This window comes from Stomoxys calcitrans, chromosome 2 (genome assembly GCF_963082655.1).
Source record: "Stomoxys calcitrans chromosome 2, idStoCalc2.1, whole genome shotgun sequence".
Lineage (NCBI taxonomy): Eukaryota > Metazoa > Arthropoda > Insecta > Diptera > Muscidae > Stomoxys > Stomoxys calcitrans.
Window position 1 is genome coordinate 35,921,670 of NC_081553.1, and position 27,298 is coordinate 35,948,967.

A 27,298-nucleotide genomic window follows, 5' to 3' on the forward strand; every position below is an offset into this window, starting at 1 on the left:
ACAGCTAAAATTTGTTATTCAAAGGCGAAAAATTGGTTTATTTGTGGCTAAATCATCTTTTTTTTCATTCACAACATCTATTTCCATGCACAATTATATTGGGTTGCCCAAAAATTAATTGCTGATTTTTTAAAAGAAAGTAAATGCATTTTTAATAAAACTTAGAATGAACTTTAATCAAATATACTTTTTTACACTTTTTTTCTAAACCAAGCTAAAAGTAACAGCTGGTAACTGACAGAAGAAAGAATGCAATTACAGAGTCACAAGCTGTAAAAAAATTTGTCAACGCCGACTACCACCCAATACCATTGCCCAAATTTTCTCGTTTATTTGTATTCGTTGCAACTGGCAATTTTGCAAAGAGTCGGATGGGATATCTACTCTCTTTCGCTATCTATGGGTTGATATTCTATTCTGCTTTCGGAATAGTCGCGTAAATCTTTAATTGTTCCGCGAGCGGAATTTGATAGAAAAGTTTTGTTTTTATTTTCATACCAAAAGACGTTTTTTATCTACCCTTATGGTTTTATTATTTTTTTTCCCAAATAAATAAAATAACAAAAAGAATAAACGAACAATTGAAACCAATAAAACAAAAATGATGCCGACAATGAAGTCAAGCATTGCCACTTAAATTTATTTTTGCTATTTTCCTCACTATAAACAGAGTACTACTTTTTCGTCTATTGTATAGGAGTTTGGCAGCATTCCACCTAAAAAGCTAAACAGAGTACTCAGCTTATGGTTTGATGCGCTACAACAAATCATTTCTAGAGAATAGCCCAAAATACCGGCAGATTACATTCGTGCAGCTTGCAACTCGTTTTTTGGTCGACATAGAGCAAAAGTCAAGACAAAACGGGATAGCTGTGAGCACCATACAGGCATATCTATGTGGTGTTCATCGTTGTCAGAAGAAGCTTAGCTCCAAGCTACCATTTGCAATATTGTCAAGTATTTAAATGTATCCAGATCATGGCTTAATTTTACTTCTGAACCTTAGAAATAAGTATTTTGTTAAATGCTGCGAATAATATGTCTAATTTATACATTTTTTTATAATAAATTTTAATATTTTTAGTTCTAAAATCTATCGCACACCAGTTTATCGGTCAAGAAATACGCAACTTTTTTTACAATTTTAAAGCTAATGGCCACCCTGTTCTTTTTTAACATACCTGTATTTAAACAGCTGTTCCTTTATTCTTGAAATTGTCAAATTCATTGTTGATTGTCTGTTTTACCAAAGTCGGGGATTTTTCGTAAGTGCAATAGTTAAGTCAATAGTCCACAAAATACAATTAGCCATCCGTGCAGTTAACTCGCAATAGCACAACATTATCTTGTTTACTTGCGAAATACATACAAATCAGAAGTTTTATCGTTGTATATCAGAAACGAAAGATACAATAGCAAGAAATGGCGACTATGGAAAAGCCAAAGAAAAGTGTAAGAACTCTTGTTTTTTTTTATTATAAGTAAAAAAAAGTAATGTATTTTTTCCGATGTTTTTTATAGAAAACTAAAAAAGCTAAACCCAAAAGCAAAGAGCCAACGCCCCTAATGGATGAGGAAGAATTAGAAGAGGATTCTGATAAGGAAACCACATCAAATCTTGGGTCAAAGGAAGTTACTGTGGAAAAAGTTTCACAATCAGAAGTCCGTAAAACAAGCATTGAAGACATTATACAGTCAGCCACATCCACCGCCAATATAGATAACATAGTGACTCAAGAATGTTTTGTAGCTGCGGACTTTAAGCAAAAGGAGAATGAAAATGAAAACAAAGAAAAAGTGGAGCAAGAAGAAATATGTGTGGTACCGGTAGTTACAGCTATAGTGGCTGCTGACGAAAGTAGTGACAATGTTGTAGAAACTGATGTCAACGTTGTAGTAGCTACAAATGAAACTATAACTGAAAATGAAATCCTTACGGTTAACGCTTCACCCTCTGCTCCCCCAGCTTTAACAGCCAACTCATCAAATGCAACGGCATTTCCGAGTGAAACTTCGACAACTTCTGCACAAATGGTGCAATATCCACAACTTCAAATGTTAAGGCATGAAGAAGCCATCACTGAAGTTGTTTATAAACCTCCTCGCCTACGTTCACCAGGTTTTCGTTTATCCTCCAGCAAATTGCAAGCTCTCTCACAGGAACAACTACAGCAATATTACTATTGTCCCGAATTGTCTATGGTTCAGCAATTCGAAATGGAATTTCTTATGAACTCCTTATTGGAGACCTATGAAAATGATCCCCTCTATGCTGCCTTGCAAGAATACTACCACCTGCAAAGTAAATTAACTATGAATCTACATGATGTTAAAAAATTTCGTAAGGAAGCTGCTGCTGCTCAAGAGCATATATGGGTGGAGGTGCCCATTACCAAAACGTTTTCCGAAAAATGTGGCGATAAAGTGGAAGTTCGTGAAACTGTGACTTATAAGTAAGTTTTTTTTTTTTTGCTTAGCTGGGGAAGTGGTAGAAAATGTTTGTGTAATTTGATTGTTTCTAATTACAGTATTGTTCAAGTCAATGGCAGCAATTTGGAGGCAGCTACATCTTCGTTGACTGTTTTGTTTGACATCATTTCGAATACCTACACCAGCAATTTGATAACAACGAAAATTGTAAAAATTAAGGTATGTTAACATTACACATTTTCCCATGAACTTTCCATTAAGGAATAGGGCATACTTCTCTCATATCAAAGAGTGCCGGCCGATTCAGGTTTAAAGCTCAATGAGGAGGGGCTTCGTTTTTGTAGCCGAGTCCGTACGGCGTACCGCTGTGCGACACCTCTTTGAAAAAAAGTTTTTATATGGCAAAGAACCTCACAATTGTCGTATTTTTGATGTCCTCGCCAGGATTCGAACCCAGGCGTTCAGGGTAATAGGCGCGCTACGGTTATCGCCTGTTTAGCCTCTACTTATCCTTTATTTCACACCTTTTGGGTGGATCAAGATCGCATCAAATTTTGGCTAATGTACGATCATGGATTCGGGGCACCCACGTTGATTAGGCATCTACCGTCTGTGATTAGGCATCTACCTTGCCCATATTGTTGATTTTTCTAGACTTTTTATTACTTGGACAACGAAAATACGACGGGAGGTGGGTGTGGTAGTAGATGATATAGCTATTGCAACCACAAAAATCCCGGAATACTAGGTTTCGCATTTGAAGAGCCATTCGCAAATGCTACTGCGTTTGGTGGAAAAAGAGAAAAGAAAAGCAAAGAAGAAAAATACAGAAAAGGTCCACCGTAGTACGACCTTAGACAGTTGAAAGAAAATAGAAGGAACAAAAGCGAAAGGAGCTAGGCCAACGGGATGAGTTATTTTTGGGAGCAGCTGGTACGGAGAGCCCTGAGGAAGTACAGATACTGTAAGAGGTGTTTATTCATAACCCTGCGCCTCTTCTCGAGGTCGGAATGCAGTGAAACAGAAGGAACTTAACCGTTTTCAACATCTCTCCAAAGTAGACCGCCTCTTTCTGTATTCATTTCAACTTCAAAGACCAATGAGAACTGCTTTCAGCATTCCTAACCTTGTTTCCTCAGTTTAAGGATAGGCGAGAGATCCAGAACAACACCATAGCCTTCCCCATAGTTCGAAAATGTTAGTATTATCAACTGTTTTCGTTTGCACAAGGAAGGATTCATTTATTCTGTAGTACGAACAGGATTCATTTATTCTGTAGTTATCGGCTAGCCATTTATGGCCAACCAGCTAGCCGACTCATTCCAAAACAATCCTTAATTGCCGAAAACACTCTTTGTCTGTCCAAACTAGTCTCGGCATTAATCCTTCAAAGGAGCACGCGCAGGTTCGGGTTCACTGATTCAATACCCTTGATGGCCCGGGACCCAGAAAATTCTGATAGCCTTACGTTTGGTTTGAAAATGCTCCTTGTATTTCCTAAGCTAGGTAAGGAGAAATGGGTTTTGCCCATTGTGATAGCCCCCACGCAAGCACGTTTGTATTTCCGCCGGATGCTATCGCACCCGCGTTCGGAACCATCCCGTTCCGTTTACAAATCCGAGGAGACATCGCAGAGGTACGTTGCCAAAATAACTCAGATCGCAGAAGGTCCGCCTTCTCAGAAAGGAAAAGCCTGCGCTCCTACAGACCTGGATATGAGCGGGGCAAGTGCTTGATCATCATCCTTATCAAGACAACTCCTGCAGAAGTCATTGCGTGCCACCATGCGGCCTATTGCACAACGTACGGTTACCACCTGTTGTTGTTGTAACCACATTTTCATGTGGAGGTGGCGATCCTCGTCAAGCTCCTGTAGGTGAGCAAGATTGTTCCGGTCCAAATGACCGATCGCCGCGGGAACAGGGAGGCAATTGTTTATTGAAAGCCCACTCGATACCGTTGATTGTCCGGGACTGCAGTTACAGCTACTTCGGATTGAACATTCCACTATCCGCAACCTGTTGAAGCTCCCAGTAGCTCGCAGCTAAGCTTCTCGTGACAGCATTGAACACCACACAGATAGGACCTCAATGTTCCAGCTTGTGGGGTGCTCCCAGCTATCCCGTGTCGGGCGACCTCTTATCGAACGCAGGAATTTCTTCGTCCTAATCCTCCCGGTGACAGGCCAGAGTGCCTTAGTGGTCCGGCAACCATCCGCTGAGTTCCATTTCGACACATTTCAGTAGTTCAACGAATGGCAGGTAGGCGAGACGTGTGAATGGTTCGCCCGGTGCAGACGAACCCCTGCTGGCGCATTCTTTTGCCCCTTCATTCCCCGTAATCCCTTTATGTACGGGAACCCATATCATCGTCACATCGTGGACCTCGAGCCTAATTGAGACTCGCCCGGTGCAGACGAACCCCTCCTGGCGCATTCTTTTGCCCCTTCATTCCCCGTAATCCCTTTATGTACGGGAACCCATATCATCGTCACATCGTGGCGACCTCACCATCCGCAACACTCCACGACCTCACCATCCTTGAACTCCAGGCCTTGAGCGCTGTTATACAGTCCACATAAATCCTGAAGGCAATAGATCCCTTACCAGAATCTCTCTTGCGGTTATTGTAATGGCACAGATCTCTACCTGAAAGACGTATGGTCTTTCTCGTCCGGTAGTCTAAGAGACATATCCATGATGTTTGCGTTGGAGTAGACCCCCAATCCAGTCCCTGACTCCATCTTGAAGCCATCAGTGAAAACCGAGGTCTCATCCCTCTCGAATACAGCATTCGCCCTCCATTCATCCCTCGGTGGAAAACGAATCCTGAATGTCCCAATTACAATCGGTACTGGGGCCAGATAGTCGGAGATCCCCCTCAGCCTACCTCCGCACCAATGGCATCCAGGATGGAACTGTGGCCGCACCTGACCTCCTTCAGCATGCCAATCCCAATCGATACCGGCGCCAGACGTTTGAAGATCCTCCTCAGCCTACCTCCGCATCAATAGCATCCAGGATGGAATTGTGGCCGCACCTGTCCTCCTTCAACATGCCGACCTCCCACAAACTAAGTGCGACCTTGGCGGCGCAGTTCCGAATATAGGCCCCAATGGGCTGTATATCCAGCATCGCTTTCAGACCTGTCTGCGGTGTGAATCTGAGTTCCCCTGTGACTCCAACAAAAGCTTATCTTTGAATTTTCTCTAACTCTTTCGTACGAGTCCTTATTCACAGCCCTCCATCATACCAGTGCCCCATAGGTTCGTAGTGGTCTCACAATGGCCGTATAAATCCAATAAATCTTCTTTGGGGTTAAATCAAAAATCGCACTGTGTCTTACGACTGCTTTCCTCGGTCAATACGTACCGGATTGACCCGATGGATTCTTTCATCGACAAGGGCGGCAGCCTCAGTGTACAACACACTGTTACAACAACAACAACAACTCCTTTCCTCGGTATTTCTCTTACACGCCCTTGGCTTTCCGAAAAACTATTTTAGCCAGAGTAGTGTGACTCCAAGAGACTCTTGCAGCAGTGGCGGGGTAATAACGTCAGGTCCGGCCGATTTAAATGGCCAGCAAGTACGGACTGCCCCCACTAACTGCTCCTCGTCAACGATGTACCTGATGATATTGATCGCTTACCTTTTCCTGGTCGCCCCGTCTCCTAACCGCTCTCGATGTAAGTTCAATCTTCCCTCTTCAGGCAGCTAGGCGTGCTAGAATCCTTCGAGAGCACTTTGCGCAACCAAGATGCTACGCTAGTGCTTTCCAAACCTCCACAGAATTTCGCACAGGAACTCCTCCTAAACAGTCTCTATCTCATATAGTTGTTGTTGTAGCAGTGTGTTGTACACTGAGAGCCCTTGCCGATGAAGGACTTTATCGGGTTAATCCGGTACGTACAACCGCCTACCTTGGGATTGGATCTCATATAGTCGAAGCTTTCAGCGCCGCCTGACGGTCCATGTTTATCGTAAAATTTCGTTCGGACAGCCACCCACTCTTATATCTAAATCGTCTCGAGGGCCTGCAGGACCGTGAAGACCTACAATATCAGTTATGTTCATCTGCCCAGCAAGTTCCTCTTTCAAAAACCGACTTACCCAAGTGCTAGGATCCTTCGAGAGCACTTTACGCAACTAAGATGCTTCACTAGTGCTTTCCAATCCTCCACAGAATTTCGTACAAGAACTTCTCCTAAACAGTCTCTACCTCATATAGACAGAGCCTTCAGCGCCGCCTGAATATCCACGTTTATCGTGAAAGTTCGTTCGGACAGCCAGCCACCCTTATATCTAAATCGTCTCCAGGGCCCTTTAAGACCGTGAAAGCCTACAAGTTATGTTCATCTGCCCAGCAAATTCTCTTTTCCACAAAATCACTCAAAACCCGATCTATTCAAGCTATCCAAGCTACAGAGCACATAGAAGATTCGGATATTTAACATAAACTTAACTAACGATAATTACACGAAGACACAACACTTTAATAACGGCAACGCCAACACTCTCAGAGATGATCTATACAGTACATACTGTATAATTTCTTGCTTCATACAGCTTTAGCAAATTCACAAACCTCAATGCCCTCATACATAAATTAGTTTTAATTTTTTTTTTTAAATTTCTTCTTTACAGATTGACCAAATGATAGATGAAATCATCGTATTTCCCTTTAAACGCCATGAGGGTATATTGGAGGGCCCCTTGAAACTTCATAAGCAGCTGGATAATGACTGCTTGCATGTTATAGCACAAATAAGAAGGGCTTTAAGCATTCTCTTCCATTTCTCTCGTAAACTATCGCCAAACAAGGTAAGCAAGGAAAAAGAAAAACTTTTCAATTCATTATTATTTTATTATCTGATTTTTCAATTTAAGGACTTTGACAAAGATCTCAAGTCTTGGCTTCAAAAACTTATCTCACTGCATTTGCGTCTAGCCACCAAAGAAGATCATTGGTTTTTGTTATTCAACATATTACGTTGCCCTAGCGGCGTTGGGGCATGGGCCAGTGAATTTTTACAAGTACCATGCAACAAGAAAGATTTGACTCCAGTAGCTTCATCGCCCACGGCCCATACGAACGAAGTGCCATTACCATTGAATTCACCGGAAATTGGTCATTGTATGTCGGTATTGCAGATCTTATTGTTGCCCATAAAAAAACGAAATGAATATTTGAAACAATTTACACAGGTGAATTTTAGAGGAAATGTGAAAAACAAGAGCTTGGATAGTCTTCATAATGGATACATGTCATTTTTTTGGAAACGAATTCAAAAATACTAAAATGGAAAATTTAAATTGTTTAAGCTGTTATTCCCATATGAAGACTATTTTATATATATCTGTAGTTCAGTTTGGCATTTTCTAATTGAAATAAAGTCTCAAAAGGAAATCACGGATCCTGCAAAAGAGGAACGCTGGATACTAATCGATTCCGATGGTGAAGACAGCCATACAGCTTCCGGCGATTGTGTGGGCCTTAAAGAAAGTGATTTGATAGCCTTACTAAATCAAATACCTTTCGAGGAATTGTTTAGGTAAATCGTTTTTTTTAAAAACTTTTTTAACTGTTCTTAAATTCCATCTTAAAATTTTATAGATCCGCTTTAACCATAGAAAAGTTTCTGGACGATTATATCATTGAAGCTGATTTAATATCATCTCAACAAATGCTTCAAGTATTGGCCTTCTTTTCACAACTTTTAAATCTTTTCGGTGAAGGTATGCTGACCTATAGCACTGAACGTTACAAGCAATTGGCCAAACGTTTAGGCCGTTTGATGCGTCATTCATTGCAATATGTCTCTGATTATTATGATCTGTTTAGGTAAGTTGTAGTTTTTATTGTAGTTATATTGGCTGTATTCACTGTTGCATTTCTTATTCACTTTCAGACAAAATAATCTTTCCAAAGATTTGGCTGTTTGTGAACGCATTGCCTTGGAAGCCAATGTACTGCTATTGAAAGCCTGCAGTTATATTTATCGTACTCGAAATTTGGCCACTTGGCAATATTTCTCTTCTCTTCCCTTTTCATCCATGGACTCGGATATTGTTTGGCAAATATTTTATTATTTAAATGTTGGTTTTCCCTTGGATTTTTCAATGCCCGAAGAAGGTTTGTATAGTGATTTTATAAAATATTATACGGTAAAGGCTTTGCCGGGGCATCTTGTGGCATCTCAAATAGGAAAAATGGGTCGATTGGTTTCTATCCATATATTCGCTTAAATTCAAATCACTGTCAGAACATTAATGTCAACAGGAATGCAAATCAAGTATTTCCAAGGATTGCCGATTTCCAGCACGTAATTGGGAAATGGGAAAATGAGGGAAAAAATTTATTTTCGCTCAGTCGAACCGAATCACCTGTTACGCTACAGAAGGTAGTAAGTAAGCCATACGTAGCCACTGAAGGAAGTAAACCATGTGGTTTCGAGAGATTATTCTGGAACGGGATTCTGGCAGGCAAGTTGGTTTTTATTCCCAAGGCGGAGTATTTGCGTACTTTAAGAAGAATGAGTCATTATTGTGGATTTTCTCATTGAGAATGATGTTGCCTAGATGGGCGAAGGACAATGGTCTTGGCGTAAATCCCCGCAAATTTAAGTCGGTTCCATTTACAAGAATGAAGGAAGATTGGGGTATTTAAAGTGTTTGTCCTATACGGATGGATCTGATGGATACTCTAAGTACCTATAAGCTATTCTTTACTAGAGATTGGACATTGGAAAAAACTTCAAGGAGACGGCAAGTGGATTTTGGCGCCAGACACGGTTGAACTGCCGCTATTTGAAGGTTTACCACCTAGTGTAGGTTAGGTTAAAGGAAACGCGCCTGGCAACCGCAACTGCTGCTATTTTCAGGCTTACCACCTAGTTTAAGTTAGGTTAAAGGACGTTTCATTTGGGAAAAAATGAGCCAGAGCATTGTGTTCGTTTTAGAAATGAAATGAGAGAGGGAGATACGAAACATTCGAAAGACCGAAAAAAGTCTCACCGACTAGAGAGCCGCACGTCAGCCATCGCAGTTCCTTACAAAAGTTCAGAATGACTCGGGGGTCGAGAGACGGTAAAGAGCTTAGTGAAGAGAAAAGATTTTCACCCATAATCCTACGCCTTCTCTCAGTCAACACAGAGCATTGGCACTACAAATGCTCGATTGTCTCCAGCACATCCTCATCCCCACAGGCCCGACACGGGAAAGCTGTGAGCACCACACAGGCTGGAATTTTAAAGTCCGATCTGTGTGGTGCTCATTGCTGCCACAACCTATGGACGCGCCCGTTAGCTGCGAGCTAACAGGCGCTTAGCCAGTTCGTCAGTCGCCTCGTTCCGCCACCCCTTGATGGCCCTCGGAACCCAGCACAATCTGTCAGTAGCCCCAAATGTCCGAGACGCTTCTTGCTTCTCCAGAGTCTAGCCTTGACTTCACTTGACCTGCACCCAGGGCCTTTTCATAACGAGAAGTTGGAATCTATATATAGCGCTGTGGGGGACACCAGAGTCCCCAATCTTTTGGTAAATTGGCTTGATAGGATGCTAAAAGGCAGTATTATCAACACATCACCAGCAGAGCGCCCGATAAAAAAGATTGTGACCAGCGAAACTTCAAAACGAAGTGTTTTTCCCCTGTCTTATCAACGCCTCAATGGCAGAGGGCCCGATAAGGAAGATTGTGACCAGCGACACTTCGGAACGAAGGGTTTTTCCCCTCTCTTGTGGCTTCTGGTTATCAATGGAATTCTGAAGTCTTTCGTGAGGGAGAGGGTAATGGTTGGCCGTTTCCTTTACTATTACGGATTTCCTGGATAAGGTGGAGCGGTAGGCCAAGTACTTGGGCGTAATCATTGACAAAAAACTAAGTGGGAAAAGGAACTTCGAACAAAGGGTCAAAAATGGAAAGGAGTTGGTGCCAATGCTATGGCAGCCGTTGTACGTACCGGATTGACCCGAAGGAGTCGTTCATTGTCAAGGGCTGCCGCCTCAATATACAACACACTGCTACAAAAACAACAACTACAACAACAAGAAGTGGGAGGCTAAGGCCGAGAACGGTACTCTGGATGTTTACGGTGGTTGTTCGACAAATTTTTACTTATGGATGTCTGGTGTGGTATAAGCCTGTGGACAACTGTGGCCTCCGCAAACTGAAGAAGAATGTAAAGGGAGCAAGGGGAGCCCCCCCTGGTTGAAATGTTGGACGTCTTTTCACGAAAAGGAATCTCCGGGCTAAGGGCACCCTCCCTCATTGAGCTTCTTGGGATCAGAGCATCTTATAGGCTTCTGGAGGGGTGCATTCAGGCGTAAGTCTTCGCGTTCCTAAAGGAATTCGAGATCCGAAGAAACTGTCACGATATACATGGACATTCAGTCGGCGCTGAAGGTTCTGTCGTCGAGCCATGTGAGGTTGATGCTGGTTAGAAAGCCGCATATCGTGGGAAGGAATCCACTGCACGAAATTCTTGGCATGGTGGACCGTCTCTTACATGACCGCGAAAGTAAGGCGTGGGCCGATGGTATGAGATGCAGGTTGGCAAAGGCCCTGTGGCCGAGTATTTCGCGAAACACGATATCTATTTGTCCTGTTTAGGGGTCTTTTGGGTCTGGGGCGGCCAAACTCTTGGATATCGGACTTATCCACTCTTATAAACCCTTTATTTCGAATTCCTATATTGTCCTAATCATGTTACATGAAGATTTGAGGGTTTGTGGATAGATAGATGTTCTTAAAAATATGGTCAGGGGTGAAGTTTCTTTACAAAAAATTATTTATTTGCTAACCTAATTTTACTTTCAGATTACATGGAACATTTCAATGCTTCTGATTTCTGGGGCAAATTTAATGTGGCGAATGCCGATTCATCAGATGAGGATCTGTATTATCTTTTGCAAGCATTCTTTGAAATGGCCAATGATCGTGATAAGACCAAAGATTGGGATTTAATCAAAACCATATGTCTGCACATTTTCCATGTAAGCATTGAAAAAAAGAATGCCTCATAATTTCTTCTAAAATTTTATATCATTTTTAAGATTGGCTATCTCAATGTTGATACTCGTGATATCTGCTATAAGACAGCCCGTGATATGTTGGTCAATCTAACGCTGACCTATGAAGATTTGCTCTCATGTCTATTGACCCAGTTGAAAATTCGTTTCAGCGATTGTGAAAACGTGGTGTATCTCTTCAAATCGTTGCCCTTGGAAAACTGGAAGCCCTCAATGGAAAGTTTTGAAGTTCTCTCCAACTGGTTGTTGCATTTTGATTTTAGATCTGCGGAAAATATGTTGGCACGCATTATTATAAGTCATCTCAATTGGTCTTTCGATTGTGATGGCCGTCTATTTTTACCACACAACATACACGTGCGCATGGCTTGCCTGATATCGGAGGCTTTAAACAAACATGCTCCGGAAGTACTGGGTCTATCGGGTATTTCGGAAAGTGTGCGTCAAGTCTCGAGTCTCATTGATTTTAGTCAATCCACCAAGGAACAATTTACCACCTGGTGTTGGAGCATAGTGTCCATATTGCGCCTACACATAATGGATCAAAATGTGGAGACGATTAAGCGTTGCTTGCAAAATCCTTCGGAGGGTCTAATGTTTGTCTCCGAACTGGAGCGTATCGATATGATACATCAGGGGGTTAACGAGAACAGACCCTTGGCCTTATATGTGGCTATACTGGTTTCCTTGCATGGTCATTCAATACCGGTTATATGTCAAAAGGGATTTGAATTGATGCAACGTTTGTTAAGTGATCATCGTCATGCAGCTGTAATACGGTGCCTGGAATTGATAGTTCCTTTGTTTTTGGAGTCACCCGATACTTTGGGTAATTCGGAGAGATTTCATGCCATACTGAATAGTTTGTTGAATGCCGATAAGACCTACTTGAAAATGGCCAAAGATATGGTGTTTCCCAATACAGTGGGACCGGTTTTGGAGTTGTTGGATAATATGATACATCATCAAATTACCTCGTATACCAGGTAAGCTGAGAGATGACTAGTTAAAAATATATGAAAATGTTTAATGATTTTTTTTATTTTTTTTTAGTTATGGTTTGACTTCACCTTTGAATTTGATTAATGTATGGCTTAACTGTTTGACCGCCTTGCCCAATTGGCAAAATACTTACGTGGTCTATTTGCTGGATAAAATATTACGCGTGGCCTATCAATTCCCCGATGCTCACATGCAATGTTTGGAGTTCTTTAACAACTATTATAGGGAGTGTACCGATTGGAAAGGCACCACTAAAATGTCTAGTCTCAAAGGTCTTTTTGGCGGTAGTCAATCTAAGGTGCCTGCCTTGTCTCCCTATCAGCCTTGGTTGGCCATGATCTTGTTGGAAATTGAATTCAAAACCCAAGATACTTTTATATGGATGGAGTTTCTAAGGCAATTGGGTGCTGGTGGCACCAATGCAAATGTTGAGGCAGTGTTGAAGGTATCTAAGAAGATTTGTTGAAGTTTTTTTTTTATCATCCGTTTTGTGTTATCTCTTTTTTCCAGAAAACTCTATCCATTTCCAAAAGGTCTTCTTTTCCCGCAAATATGTTGGTTGTCTATAAATATGCCAATTTGGTGGCCAATATGGACATAAATCATGCTCTCTTTCCCATTGTCAATCAGAAATTCTTTGAATTGTTCCTAGCTCGTATTCCCTCAAATTTCGATGAGCACAGTTTCCAACAGATAAATGGTGTATCCGATAAAATCTATGAATACAATGTGCCGCTTATGAAAAAGATCAAAACCCAACTGAAGGCAGCCGAGACTTTTTACGACAATGAAGCCAAGACACATGCCAATGATGATGCGTTAAGTTATTACTATCGGAATTGTGTCAAGTAAGTGTACATCTGTAATACCAAACCGTCTCCTTGAGAGGGCATATAATTCTAATATTTAGATGCGAAGCTATAGCTTTTGGACTTGTGTTCAAACTGTTCTTCTTCGATACTAAGAATGTATAATGAGAGAAGGCACGAGACGAGAAAGAATGGGATCTTGTGGCGTCCGACCCTACGTTGCGCCAGAAAAGAAAGAGGAACCCATTCTGAAGAGTACTCAGAAAAGAAAAAGTTGTTGTTTATGTTGTAGAAGTTTGTTGTGTTTTATCTTTCGTCTGCTTGATTCTGTTGAGTGTCAAGACCTAGGAACTATGCGACTAGAATGGGGTAGGTTCACAGGGATCTGGGTCTGAGTCAAGTGGGTCTGTCTGGGCAGTTAAACAGTTGACGTGTATAGTGTAGTCCCTCGTTACAATCCGGACATACATCTTGCACGTCGGCATCAATCCTTGCTCTGTAGGAGTTAAGGCGGCTGCATCTGCCGGAACGTAATTGAGCCAGAACTACTCTGGTTTGCCGGTCAATTTCTTCAAGTGCAATGGGTGGTGGTCGTTCTCCAATGATTACATTCACGCGGTAGCTTTTTACCGCATCTGCTGCTAGACAGCATGTAGTTTTGTCTTCGCACTGATGGAGGTGGTCAACATGAGAACTGAGAGCTGTCGCAGTTCGGAGGCTGGCATTCTGACAGATCTGAATATTTTTCCACTGCGTGTCACAAAGCTGAACAATCTGGCGCATCTCTTCGGTTCAGTCACAGTTACTTCGCCAAAAGTGACTGAGACCCTGTCATCCTGTCTATAGGGGTTCGAGATTGACTTAACAGCAGACCACAGCTTGCCCAAACCGGTGCCTAAGTTACATTGCTCCAAGCGTTCCAGCCACAAATTCCGCCTATGTTCGTTGACTACCATGTTTATTTCCATATTCAGCTAGCAGATTCTGGGGTTAGTGGGGTCCATACAACGAATCCCATCACGCTCGTCTGCGAGTACCACTGCCTGCGCCTGGAAATTGAAAGAAAACGTGTTGACCTTATGTCTCCTCCAATTTATTGCAAAGTGATGGCATAATAGATGCTTCGTGAGTCAACATTAAAAGTTCATGAGTGAGTCGACCATGGCTATATGGCACTCAAATACAAGGTATTAGAGAATATATTAAGAATATGATATTAAAATATGCGTTCAAGTCTAGTTGGCGTTTTTCCTGCAAAAGATACGTCAAATGGGTTATTTGACCCATTATGACAATATGGGACTAAAATGAAAGGTATTTGAGAGTAGAAAACAAATTTGGTATCCAATTTTCGAGCCAAGTGTTTTGGGGTACTTCCTAAAACACCCCCTAAACTGAACTTCATTTCCGTTGGGAATAAAGAACGGATTTGATATCCATATTTGAGTGGAAATGTCTGAGGTGCCATCCCTTCCCTAATTAGAACATTACAACCAGGAACCGAGAAGGGGCAAATTCTCACACATCAATAAGTGCTTTCCGATTCAAGTTTAAATTCAATGATAAGGGACCTTTTTTTATAGCCGAGGCCGAAAGGCATCCCGCAGTGCCACACCTCTTTGGGGATAATTTTTTAAATGATCATGCATGGCATTGTACCTCGCAAATGTCGCCAACATTAAGAGGGGATAAACACCGTTTTGTTCTCGCCAGGATTCGAACGCGTTCAGCATCATAGGTTACAATGGCACGAATTCGATATCCGTATTCAGGGCGAAGTATCCCCACCCTATAAAGATATTAGAGAGTTAAAGAAGGTGCAGCGGAGCGGGCCCGTTTCGGCTAGTTGTCTATAAAACAAAATTTCTTTCTTAAAGACAAACATTTTTCCTCTTCATAATTTTAATTTTCCTTCATTTGTTTTAGAATAACGAAAACCTATGCCTTATGGCTAGAGGATACTGCCATCAATAAAATGACAAGGGATCAAGACTCCTACCCACCTCAGTATAACAATGAGAAATTAAAAGAAATTTTCAATGGACCAACGGTATGTATGAGCAGATTCCACTTTTAGGATACTCCTTGGATTAAAAACACCTCTTTGTCATTTCAGAATCATTGGACAGAGTTTTTATATTTACCCGCAATACGCAAGGAGCAACGTTATCAGGCAGATCAATGGGCTAGAAAATGTTACCGCCTTCGTGCTACAAAACAATTGCGTACACCGCTGCAGGCCAAGCCTAAAGTTACACCCAAACAACGCATTAAATCACATTTGAGTTCGTACGACAAGCGTTTGGCAGCACCCAAATATGTTAAGCCGGATTTGCTAATCCAACACAGTGATATAACACAAAATTCCTTAAAGGAATTGAAAGAGAAACTTAAAGTTCTAACAAGTACAGCTACGTAAGTAAACAGGACAAGGCATAGAGAAGATATTTTTTTATGATTTTTTTTTTCAGAAAATTCCATTTCAAAACTTCCGAATTAAATTCAATTAACCGCAACTATATGGACAACATTGTTCAACTGTATAAAATGGTGCCTTATGAGGAGATTAAAATTAAAAACTGCAACTCTTTGGTTTTCAATCGTCGCTGTTCCAGTCCCGCCAGAATCGTAACTATTTTGGAGAAGATACGCAAAGATGAACAAATTCAACATAAGATCGATGCTTTTCGTGAGCGTCACGATAAGATAGTCGATGAAATGCTTAAGGAAAATGTAGAAGAATTTGCCCGCTGTGTAGGGCAGATTGGACAAATTTTACGTTTGCTGTTGACCCGGCAAATGGCTAATAATCAGCATAATGCCGATGATCGCCTAAAATCGAATACTGGCATTAACTTTTTCTATCATGTCATTGAAAATATGTCTGAGATAACTATGAAATTCAATGCCACCAATAAATTTTATACCGAATTGTTAAATGATTTGGGTGTAAGTTGGCTACAAATGCAAATTGGAATATGAGATATTTTTTAGTTGTATGTTTTTTAGGTTTTCATTCAAGAAAATCAAGAGGATGAAGGCTTAAAGATTTTGGAATTAGCTTTGAAACGTCCCAACCTGTTGAAGGAGTTATCCGGCGTATGTGTTCCTTGTCAAACACGACCTCCATACTTTCTGCAGATGTATAAATTTCTCATCGATTCTCATTTGAAACTCTGTGATACTAAAACATTATTTGTCCTATTTTCAAAGGTAAGAAAAGAAGACTTGGTGATATTTTAGAGGGAAAATAAGTATAAGTGATTGCGGCTCAAACAAAATGTTTCAGCTTGCAGCTAATAAATACATTTTTTTCTATATTTTAGTTTGATTTAATTTTGTGGCTTGAAGCGTTTAATCCCAAACTTTTCGATATCAATCAACTGCTGCAGCTGGTGTTGCAAGGGCTAGAATCATGGTCTCAGCCCTCTTCAAGCCTATTGCAAGACCAATTTCGTCGTCATTTAGTGCATATTTTCGATCATGATTTTCCCGAACACTATGGCGAAGTTATGCAAATGGTTTTGAATAGAATATCGGATAAAAAATTAATGCCTATCGTGCTGCTGGATCTATTGAATAGTCTATTGATGCAATATAATTGTGAGGTATTCACTTTGGATACACCACAAAATAAAATTCAAGAGATTTCCATGGATTTTGCGCGACGTCAATCACAGTTTAATTTAAAGGCTGCCACAGATACGGTAATGCTGTTTGCCCGTCACTTTCAAAAGGAGCGTCTCGCTCATGGTCTGCATGGCCTATATCCAAAGCATAAAGACTATTGTCAACCACTGGCCATGTGGTTTTCCTGTTTTGGCCATTGTGTGGTGGTCTCGGCCATATGTACCTATCAGGAGCTGTTGGCCGATCAAAGTTTGTATTGAAATTTGAAATAATTTTGTAAAGTTTTTAATTAAATTTTTTTTGTTTTTAGTCTGTGATTTAATATTTGGCTCAATTATCGAAATGTATTCACCCTGGCTCATCATCTACACTGAACAAACCATTCAACAGTCTTCCGCTAATTGGATAAGACAGCTGGTCGACAGTGGCAATGGCAAAATGTTGTATCCCTGGAGCGCACAACATGCAAAAACCAGTAAAGTTATGATCAAGAACTTTGTGCAGACTTTGATGTTTATACTCCAAAATCTTCCTAGTAGGTTAACTAAGTTTTAGTTGAATTGTTTTTGGTAAATAGTCATCTTTTTTTTTCAGTATCTCATAAAATATTGGCTCACTGCTTTAGCTGGTACATCCATCATTTTGCTGTTGCCAATGTTGAAAGTCATATTTTTGGACCCATCCACGAAGGTATGGCCGAATTGCCTTGGGAGCATTTTCAACCACAAGTTGAGTATGTGGATATGCTCTATGATAGTTTGCAAAAGGTAATTTTTGTGTTTTTTTTTTTTTTTTTGCATGTGTAACCCTTAAACCTTTTTGGACAGATAATGGGTTTGTTCGCGTTTTCTAGTAAAAATTTTTCAGTAAAATTTGCAGGAGAGTTAGAACAGAAAGGCCGCTCTTGCCCTATATACCTGCAAGAGAGCCTTTGGCAAAAGTTGGGGGTTTAGACCGCGTATCATGCATTGGGTATATACTGCAGTTGTCAGACCTATAATGCTATATGGTGTTGTGTTCTGGTGAACGGCGATTCAAAAGTCCACCTACTGCTCAATACTTAACCGGATCCAAAGGATGACTTGTTTGTGCATCACAGCCGCACTGAGGACGATACCATCTTCTGCAATGAATTTAATGCTACATCTTATGCCTCTGGACATTGTGGCTACGTAAATTGCAGCGACCACTGCCGTGAGGTTAAGGGGGCTTTCTCATTGGTAATGTGGCGGCTACGGGCACTGTATTATCCTTGATACAATGTCCGATGTTCCTGGCAGTCTGGATTACACCCTGCCTGAGCCGCTTTTTGACAAAAAGTTGTGTACTACAACTCCTGATAGAACCGATTGGAACTACGATATCCCTGGTAACAGAAGTTACATATACTTCTATACGGATGGTTCCAAACTAGACGACCAGGTGGAGTTTGGGGTGTACTCTAAAGATCTGGAACTGGTCATATTCAAAAGATTACCCCACCACTGTGGTGTGTATCAAGCGAAGATCCTTGCAACTAAGGAAGTGTTAGAAAGGCTAAGATATAACGTCATAACAACGATTGGCATTAATATCTTCTCACACAGCCAGGCAGCCATTAAATCCCTGGAGAACGTATTTCTGAACACAAAAACCGCCCTCGACTGTCGCAAATCTCTTAACGAGATGGCTGAACAGTTCAAAATTCACCTGTTCTGGGTGCTGGACCACAGAGATATCCCAGGGAATTGTAAAGCGGACTAGCTTGCGAGACTAGGAACTACCTTTATTTAAATTTATGTTTGCAATGACTAGAGTAGAGAAAATGCAGTTCGTTTGAGTTTTCTTAATCTGTTTACTTAGTTAAGCTACAACGGGGCTCGGACGTCACCGTAGCGCAGAGGTTCCCATGTCCGCCTATGACGATGAACGCCTGGGCTCGAATCCTGGCGACACCATCAGAAAAAATGTTTCAACGGTGGTTTTCCCCTCCTATTGCTGGCAAAATTTGTGAGGTACTATGCCATGTAAATCTTCTCTCCAAAGAGGTGTCGCACTGTGACAAGTCGTTCGGACTCGGCTATAAAAAGGAGGCCCCTTATCATTGAGCTTAAACTTGAATCGGACTCCACTCATTGATATGTGAGAAGTTTGCCCCTGTTCCTTAGTTGGCTGTTCATGGACAAAATTTTCAATTTACAAAGGGGCTTATATATCGAGATGAATACGGCACTCAAGATCTGAAACGACACTCGGAAATCCGGATCAAGACGGGTAGTGGCTGGGTCATGTAGGTGGAGACCTGAAACTGTACTCCCACCTTCGTGTTGTATTGTACAACAAAGTGAATGAAGACCCAGGACCGAACTTCCTCGAACATAGACGGTAAGATTGCGGCTGGAACTTGGCTGTCGGTGGTTACAGACAATGGAGGCCGGGAACGACACTCTCGGAGATGTGGCTAGTGTCAGAATGCTGAATAGAGGGTCAACGGCTGGGAGCTACAAGATGACGAAGTTGAAGACCTGCTGCAGTACTTCCACTTTTTCGCCCGGAAGGTAGGGATAATATTGGCTTATCAGCCAGTGAATTGGTTGTGGCGAAGGCCTGACACGGCACTCCTAAGCGAGGCGCGGAGCCTCAGGGTTGTCGGGCGAGGCAGTCGAGGTCAGGTTATGTCGCACAGTGGGACAAATCAAAAAAAAAAAACTAGTAAAAAATATGCCATTCGAGAATGGATAGAGAGAATTCTTTGAAATTCGAATTGGAGTTGAGATTGAAAAAACGAATAAAGATATCTTAATAATTCTATTTGATAATTGCAGATAAAAGTGTCTTTAAAAAATCAAAAATAAATTTTGCCCGAGTTTTTTTTTCAAAAATACCCAAAATACCCATTCCGGGAATAGATGATTTCAAAATCGGTATTTTTGGTGCAAAAAATGTTTTGCATGTACATACTTAGGGGACTTATGAAGAAAAAAACAAGTAAAAGCGTGCTAAGTTCGTTCAAGCCGAATTTTGGGAACCCACCATCATGGATTCTGCTAAATATTTATACATAATAAATTTAGTTGAAGGGCATTATTTTATTCTACATACCAAATTTCTGTCAAATCATTTAAAATTAAAGCTTCTAGGAACCGGACAAGAATGATCGAGGATGATAGACTGAGTTGGACCGTACTTGGTACAGCTGTTGCAAGTCATAACAGAACACTATGTGCAAAATTTCAGCCAAATCAGACAAAAATTGCGACTTTCAGGGGCTAAAGAAGTCTAATCGGGAGATCGGTTTATATGCAAGCTATATCATGTTATAAACCGATTTGGTACAAGTGTTGGAAGTCAAAGCAGAACACTACGTGCAAAATTTCAGCCAAATCGGACAAGAAGTCAAATCGGGAGATCGGTTTATATGAGAGCTACATCAGGTTATAGACCGGGTGAATGTTGTTCTTGGAGAACGACCTCCATCTATCGCACCTGAAGAAATCGACCTCCCCCGACAAACCAGAGTATTGTAGTTCTGGCTCAATTACGTTCCGGCAGATGCAGCCGCCTCAATTCCTACAGAGCTAGGATTGATTTCGACGTGCAAGATGTATATCCCGATTGTAACTAGGGACCGCACGATACACGTCATCTGTTTAACTGCCCGGCCACTCCACCCACTCGACTCAGACCCAGATCCCGGTGGTCGCACCCCATCTTAGTCGCAGAGTTCCAGATGGGGTAAATCGGGTGAATGTTGTCCTTGGAGAACGACCTCCACCTATCGCACCTGAAGAAATCGTCTTCCCCCGACAAACCAGAGTAGTTCTGGGTCAATTACGTTCTGGCAGATGCAGCCGCCTCAATTCCTACAGAGCTAGGATTGATGCCGACGTGCAAGATGTATATCCTGATTGTATCTAGGGACCGCATGATAGACGTTACCTGTTTAACTGCCCGGCCACTCCATCCACTCGACTCAGACCCAGATCCCGGTGGTCGCATCCCATCTTAGTCGCAGAGTTCCTGAGTCTTGACACTCAACAGAATCAAGCAGACGAAATATAGAACACTATAAACTGCTACAACAACAACAACATTGATGTAGGTCGTTGATGATTGCAAAAGGGCCATATCGGTTCAGATTTGGATATAGCTCCCATATAAACCAATCTCCCGATTTAACATCTTGAACCCCTGGAAGCCTCACTTCTCATCCGATTTGGCTGAAATTTTGCATGTAGCGTTCTGTTACGACTTCCGACAACTGTGCCCAGTACGGTCTAGATCGGTCAAGAACCCGGTATAGCTCCCATATAAACCGATTTCACCATTTGACTTCTTGAGGCCCTGGAAGCGTCACTTCTCATCCGATTTGGCTGAAATTTTGCATGTAGCGTTCTGTTATGACTTCCGACAACTGTGCCCAGTACGGTCTAGATCGGTCAAGAACCCGGTTTAGCTCCCATATAAACCGACCTCACCATTTGACTTCTTGAGGCCCTGGAAGTCGCAATTTTTGTCCGATTTGTCTTGCACATAGTGTTCTGTTATGACTTCCTACAACTCTGTTAAGTGCGGTCCAAATCGGTCAAGAACGTGATATAGCTACCATGTAAACCGGTATCTTGATCATCCTTGTTCGGTTCCTAGAGCTTTAATTTTCTAATTTCTACGTTTTTTTAAATGTAATTTAATTGAGAAACATTTTGCTGAACAGTAATGCTCATGGCCTATTCCTGGCCTCTTTTTGGCTGTTGTTGAAAAATCTCTTCCTTTTTGATTCCAGTTTATTCCAGAATCCCATGCCATGTTGGCACACATCTTTATACGCCTCAATTGGAATGATTGGTTTACCAACACTCTTCCCACCATACCATCGGCAGCACACAAAACTCTAGTGTCTCGACTCTTTACGATATTCATTAAGATAGCCTTTGAGCCCAATATTCATATGCAAATTAATACCAGTAAAATATTGGAGGATGCCATTAAATATCCCTGGCATATGGTGGAATATAGTGAATTGGAGAATCTAATGAAATGGTTTTGCACCACTGTGGAACCCACCATTGTCTTGAGAATACCCGAAGAGACGAATTATGCAGATCGAGCTGTATTGGAGTATGTCTAAGCTACATGAACAACTAGCTCCACGTTTTTTAATAACTGAACTTTATTTTGTTTGTTGGAATTTTAGCCTAATACGTTTGGCATGTGCCATGATGCCTGAAATTGGCAATGAAATGCAACAAATATCAAATGCCACCGCCAAACGCATTTTATATACCCGATCAATGATACGCCTCCAACGTTCGTGTGCCGCTAAAAATCCCAAACTTTTTGCCACCAAAGAGGGCAAAAAGGTATTCAATAATGCTTTTGAAGAATTGCTACAAACGTTGAATCAATCGCTTAGGGCTTTGGCTGCCACCAAATCACACGAGGAACAACGCAGAGAGGCCTTAAATGTAATGCTGGAAATTATATTGCCAATGCAAACGCAAAGTGAAGAGACTTCAAAGTGAGTATATAGACAAAATTTTATAATTTTATGGGGTGTGGGGGAAGGGGAACAGGCTATACTATTTCGTCTTATCTCTACAGTTGTAGGTGGAGACTTGCAAATTCAAATTACCCACAATTAAGTAACAAGGGGAAACTTCTCACAGATCAGTGAGTGCTGGTAGATTCATGTTTAGGCTATAGTCTGAACGATGTGCCACAGGGAGAAATTTTTACACCTCTACGCCATTTACCTGGCATAGTACCTTCCAAATGACGCCTGCATTAGGAGGGGAAAAACTCTGAAATTTTTAGCGGATGTTCTTGCCAGGATCGGACCAAGGCGTTGAGCATCATATGGGACATGCTAACCTCTTCGATGGCTCTAGGTGTAGCTTAGGCCAATTTTCCCTTTTACATTATCATTGATCAGTTATGTCAGTTAACGATTATAATGGTAATGCGATTTAATTAAGGAAGTGTTTAGTAGAGGGCGCTAGCCTAGCTACAATGTTCAGAGCCTAGTCTAGCTACAATGTTCAGGGTCGGGGTGACACAACAAAGGAATTCATTCCAGAATTTTAATGTCGTTTCGCCAGGCAGGGACTGGACGTTCCAGATTGTCCGGTTAAAGGAGGAGTAAGCCACTGCGCCTTTTCAATTTTTATAAAAATAAAAGTCATACGGGCCCCTTGGAAGATGCCGAGTTTATCATGCGTAGGCACCTATGATGTCAGTTAGGTGGGAGATGGGTGAAACGGCGACTACACACCGGAGCAATTGTTACTTACTGGCGACTTGGGCGTAGTCTTCTCGGACAGGGAGAGTTTGGAGGGACAAAACTCCATCCTTTGTTAGACCCTTCACCTACACTAGCATCTCCAACATGGATTAGTTCTTAGTCCAAAAATAATTATTGGGATCTAAGGAATTAGGAGGCAAATTGGTTTTTCGAACGTTATAGTGTTTTTCCTGAGTCTTTTTACTATTTCAGGCCAGAAACCCTTAACCTGTCAGTCAATCGCAATCTTTTGATAGTTAGGCAGGGTTCGAGGCATATTGCTTATATGAAAGTGTAAGGACTACTAACGTATCATGTCAAGGGCTATCAGGCTATGGTGGGTCATCGGGGGTGATGGAAATTGAAGTTTGCCGAATCTGGGGACTATATCGCATCAAGAGTGACTACATTGTCATTCAATCACAATCTATGTTGATTGTCAGGTGGCGCCTACTATCGGCTTCTACTTTCGGGTCATGGATCATGGGAAATAAAGTTGCCGATGAGAAATGACCGCCATAAGTAAATCACTTATCTGCAAGTGTAGCAGTTAGAGTTTTGCCCATTGTCCCTCAGACCCAATAGCGAATGAGCCATTGTTTACGCGTACGTTCCCCCGTCTACACACGTCACGGCACCTCACTCACAATGTGAGTGAATCATTTCTCTGTAACTGTTACAGCCAGTGTTTTGCCCAGTATCTCTTAGACCCATTAGCCACAGAGCCTTGGTGCACGCGTATGTTCCTCTGCCTACACACATCTAGGTGTTCTGGCACCTCAGTCATGACGTGAGTGAATCACTTTTATGTTACTGTAACAGCCAACGTTTTGTCCAGAATCCCTCAGAACCAGTAGCCAGAGAGTCATGGTGCACGCGTATATTCGCCGTCTACACACATCACTGTGTTCTGGCGCCTCATTCACCCCGTGAGTAAATCACGTTCCTCAGACACAGAAGTCACTGAGCCAGGGATTGCACATACTTTCCCTCAATTTACGGCCACATGCCGGTGTCCTAGCCACTCCATCGCTCTATGAATGAATAAAGTCTTTGTAATCATAACAACCGGCGCCCAGTATACCTCGGACACAGCAGCCATCAAGCAATCGCCATTGTTCACGCGTACTTTCACAACGTGAGTGAATCGCGTCTCTATGGTCATAACAACAGGTGACAGTCAGGATTTTGCCCAGTGTCCTTCAGACCCATTAGCCACTGTGCTATTGCTCACGCATACGTTCTCCCTTTCTACACACATCGTGGTGTGCTGTCGCCCCATTTTCGCCGTGAGTGAATCACTTATGTTTAACTCTAGCAGCCAGCGTTTTGCCCAATGTCTCTCAGACCCAGTATTTATAGAGCCATTGTTAACGCAAACGTTCCCCTTTTCTACACAAATCCCGGTCTTCTAGTACCTCATTCATTCCGTGAGTTAATCACTCCACTGTAACTGTAAAAGCCACCGTTTTGCTCAGTTTTCTTCCGACACAGCAGCCACTGAGCCATTAGTCATGCGTGCCTTGCCCATCTGCACACATCCCGGTGTCATGGTGTCCCATTAGCGCTGTTATTGAATCACGTCTTTCAGACAGAGGAGCCATGGACTTCCCGTTACTTTGCACTCATATCAAGTTTTTTTAATAATTCAATCACGCCGTGAGTAAATGACGTCTCTGTAACCATAACAACAGGCGTACTGTCCAGTGCACCTTAGACACAGGGACCACCGAGACACCGCATACGCATCCTTTTCCCCGTAACCGATACTTCTCGATCACATGGTCCAGTCGTCGCGTAGTAGGTGAGTCAAGCCATCTGGAGCCGCTGATACAATGCCTGTCCTCGTCTACGACCCAATATCTGCAAGTGACCACACCCATTCCTTGAGCGATCCTTACGTAGCACATTGTATCCGTAACAACTGATTCAGCTGCAGGTGTTGGCCAGCTTTGTCTCCTGAACTGCTGCGACCAATTTGTTCTTCCGACTCATAAAGACCACAATCTCATCGATCTTGCCACGAAGTCCGTTGCAGTTTTACTGCAAGAACGATACACTTCCCGGCACTGGCTTGGCAATATTTGGGCTAATATGCTGCCGTTGCGTAAATTGCCATACGGGAGAGGTCGGGGGGGGGGTCACATAGTCCGACGACGAGGATGCCGAAGGCGACGACGACGACGCTTGTGACCCACTGCTGGCTATGTTCGTACAGCACCTTGCGACATAGCCAGTATGACTATACTCCCGTAGTGAAGTGAGGCCTAAGCAAGATCGGAAATGTAACCACTCCATTCACCGGTTACACCACGCTGACACAGACCAATGATGAAGGCGGTTCTGGGAAACCGACCAGAAACAGGGTCCGGGGTTCTTTTCAATCCCAGCACGGACCAGAAGCGTGCAGAGAAGGCACATCCCGGAGTGCCTGGACGAAAAAGACGAGTGCCATGACGAAAAAGACGAGCACGTACACTGAGGCGGCAGCCCTTGCGGATGAAGGGTTCAATGGGGTCAATCCGGTGCGTACAACCGGCTGTCCTGGGTCTCATCCTAATAGATGTACGCTGGCGGTAGTTTTGTAACCCTACAATAGTTTATTCGAAATTTAATGCATTGCTCTTCTCCAAGCTTATTTTCATTTTAATTTTTCGCTTTTTTTTTTTCTTTTCCAGCCTTCACATCGACAGTATCATTAAGTGGCAAGCCACCACTGCCGAGCCCGGCAACATCTTAATGTGCAGCATCCTATCTGCTTTGGGTCATATGAAAGCATTTATAGGTGGTACCTATGTGCTTCTTGAATCCACCATTTGTTTCTATTTCCGTTCTTCCGAATCGAGTTTAGAATGGCATACCCCAACTTGGATAAATCTTTTGCAGACTCTACAGATGTCTCTGGAGAAATTGGAACTTATGCCTATTATGCGCAATTGCTCAATGTTTACTCTAAATGTTTATATTCTGTATAAAATGGAAAAAATGCCTACGGTGGGTGACCAAATTACTTTCATGCAGGATCTGTGTCAACTCATAGAGAGTATAAAAACTGAACCATCTACTGAAGCAATGATGACTGTGGTTTGGGGTTCTATGATAGCATGGGGATGTAAAATTTTCCTAAAAGAACCGCAGAATTCCAGAAAACCTTTAATAATGTTGTCCAGGCATTTGCAGCATCTATCCTCGCAGGCAGAGGGTTGGGGTGATGGTCTATTGGGAGCTATTGGCCTAAAAAGGGATGTGGTTACCAACAAGTAAGTACAAATGAAGTGGGGTTGGGGAGGGGGGTTAATGATATACCTCAAACGAGAGATCAATGGGTCGATTATAGATTGCAACTCAATTATAGTTGCGTTGCCAGGTGAATTTGGAAATTTGAGTCAGATTCATTCAATATCATTGTTTTGTATACAGAATACAGAAATGTAAATTTGTATGACAAATTGGGCTGTTGGCAAAGCAACTGAATTTTGATTGCAATTCATAATCAACTCCCAATACCTCTCCTGGTTTGGGAGTTGGTTTTGATATATGAAGTTCCCTACGCTCAGCCTTTTCTTAGTTTCCTCAATAATATATTTCTTTCCATGTTTTAGGCGTAAAGTTCTTACACGTTGTTTGGCCATTGTGATATTGTCATTGTTTCCAAATATTAGGTAAAGTTTTTTTATTCAATATTTTATTTTCAATATGTAAACACAAATGATTTGTCTTTATAGCTATAGCGGTGAACGTGTGGAACCCAATGAGGAATATTGCTCTTCTATGCGCGAACTATCCATGCTATTGGCAAATAAAAAGTTCTTGGATGTTAAACCCTTGGTTGTACAAGCAGTTAATATTCTCAAAGAAAATACTCTGCCCAAAATCCAAGATGTCTCACATTTGGTTTGTCGTCTTATATCTCTCTTCTACTGTAGCAGTTTCTTAACTTCTGTTCCCGAAGTTTGGGAAATGGATTTTCATATACCTAGTGCTTAAGTTTTTATTTTTTCACTTTACCTCTACCATTTAAAAGTCTGTTCAACCAATAGTGTTTTCGTTCTCACATACACACTTACATATATATATTTTTTATACAAAATCATATAAAAATACATTTTATATATAGCTAAGCTTAGTTGTAATCATGGA

At 41.9% G+C, this 27,298-nt stretch overlaps 1 protein-coding gene across 2 annotated transcripts; it reads left to right on the top strand.

The window, feature by feature from the left end:
- Positions 1-1,248: 1,248 nt before the first annotated feature.
- LOC106091146 (ectopic P granules protein 5 homolog) lies at positions 1,249-27,298 on the top strand. Of its 2 annotated transcripts, none has more exons than XM_059363900.1 (24): positions 1,249-1,452; positions 1,522-2,453; positions 2,529-2,649; positions 7,077-7,253; positions 7,320-7,637; positions 7,827-7,984; positions 8,047-8,274; positions 8,342-8,565; positions 11,247-11,422; positions 11,483-12,444; positions 12,512-12,905; positions 12,971-13,308; positions 15,196-15,319; positions 15,386-15,684; positions 15,741-16,218; positions 16,279-16,482; positions 16,596-17,148; positions 17,210-17,434; positions 17,494-17,666; positions 21,662-21,996; positions 22,073-22,396; positions 25,837-26,418; positions 26,761-26,820; positions 26,884-27,298. In XM_059363900.1, exons 1-24 carry the CDS (start codon positions 1,423-1,425, stop codon positions 27,143-27,145), a joined length of 7,677 nt encoding a protein of 2,558 aa, XP_059219883.1. In that variant the 5' UTR covers positions 1,249-1,422; the 3' UTR covers positions 27,146-27,298. The 2 variants fall into 2 exon arrangements, with proteins under 2 accessions (XP_059219883.1, XP_059219884.1); XM_059363901.1 differs by having other exon boundaries at positions 7,836-7,984.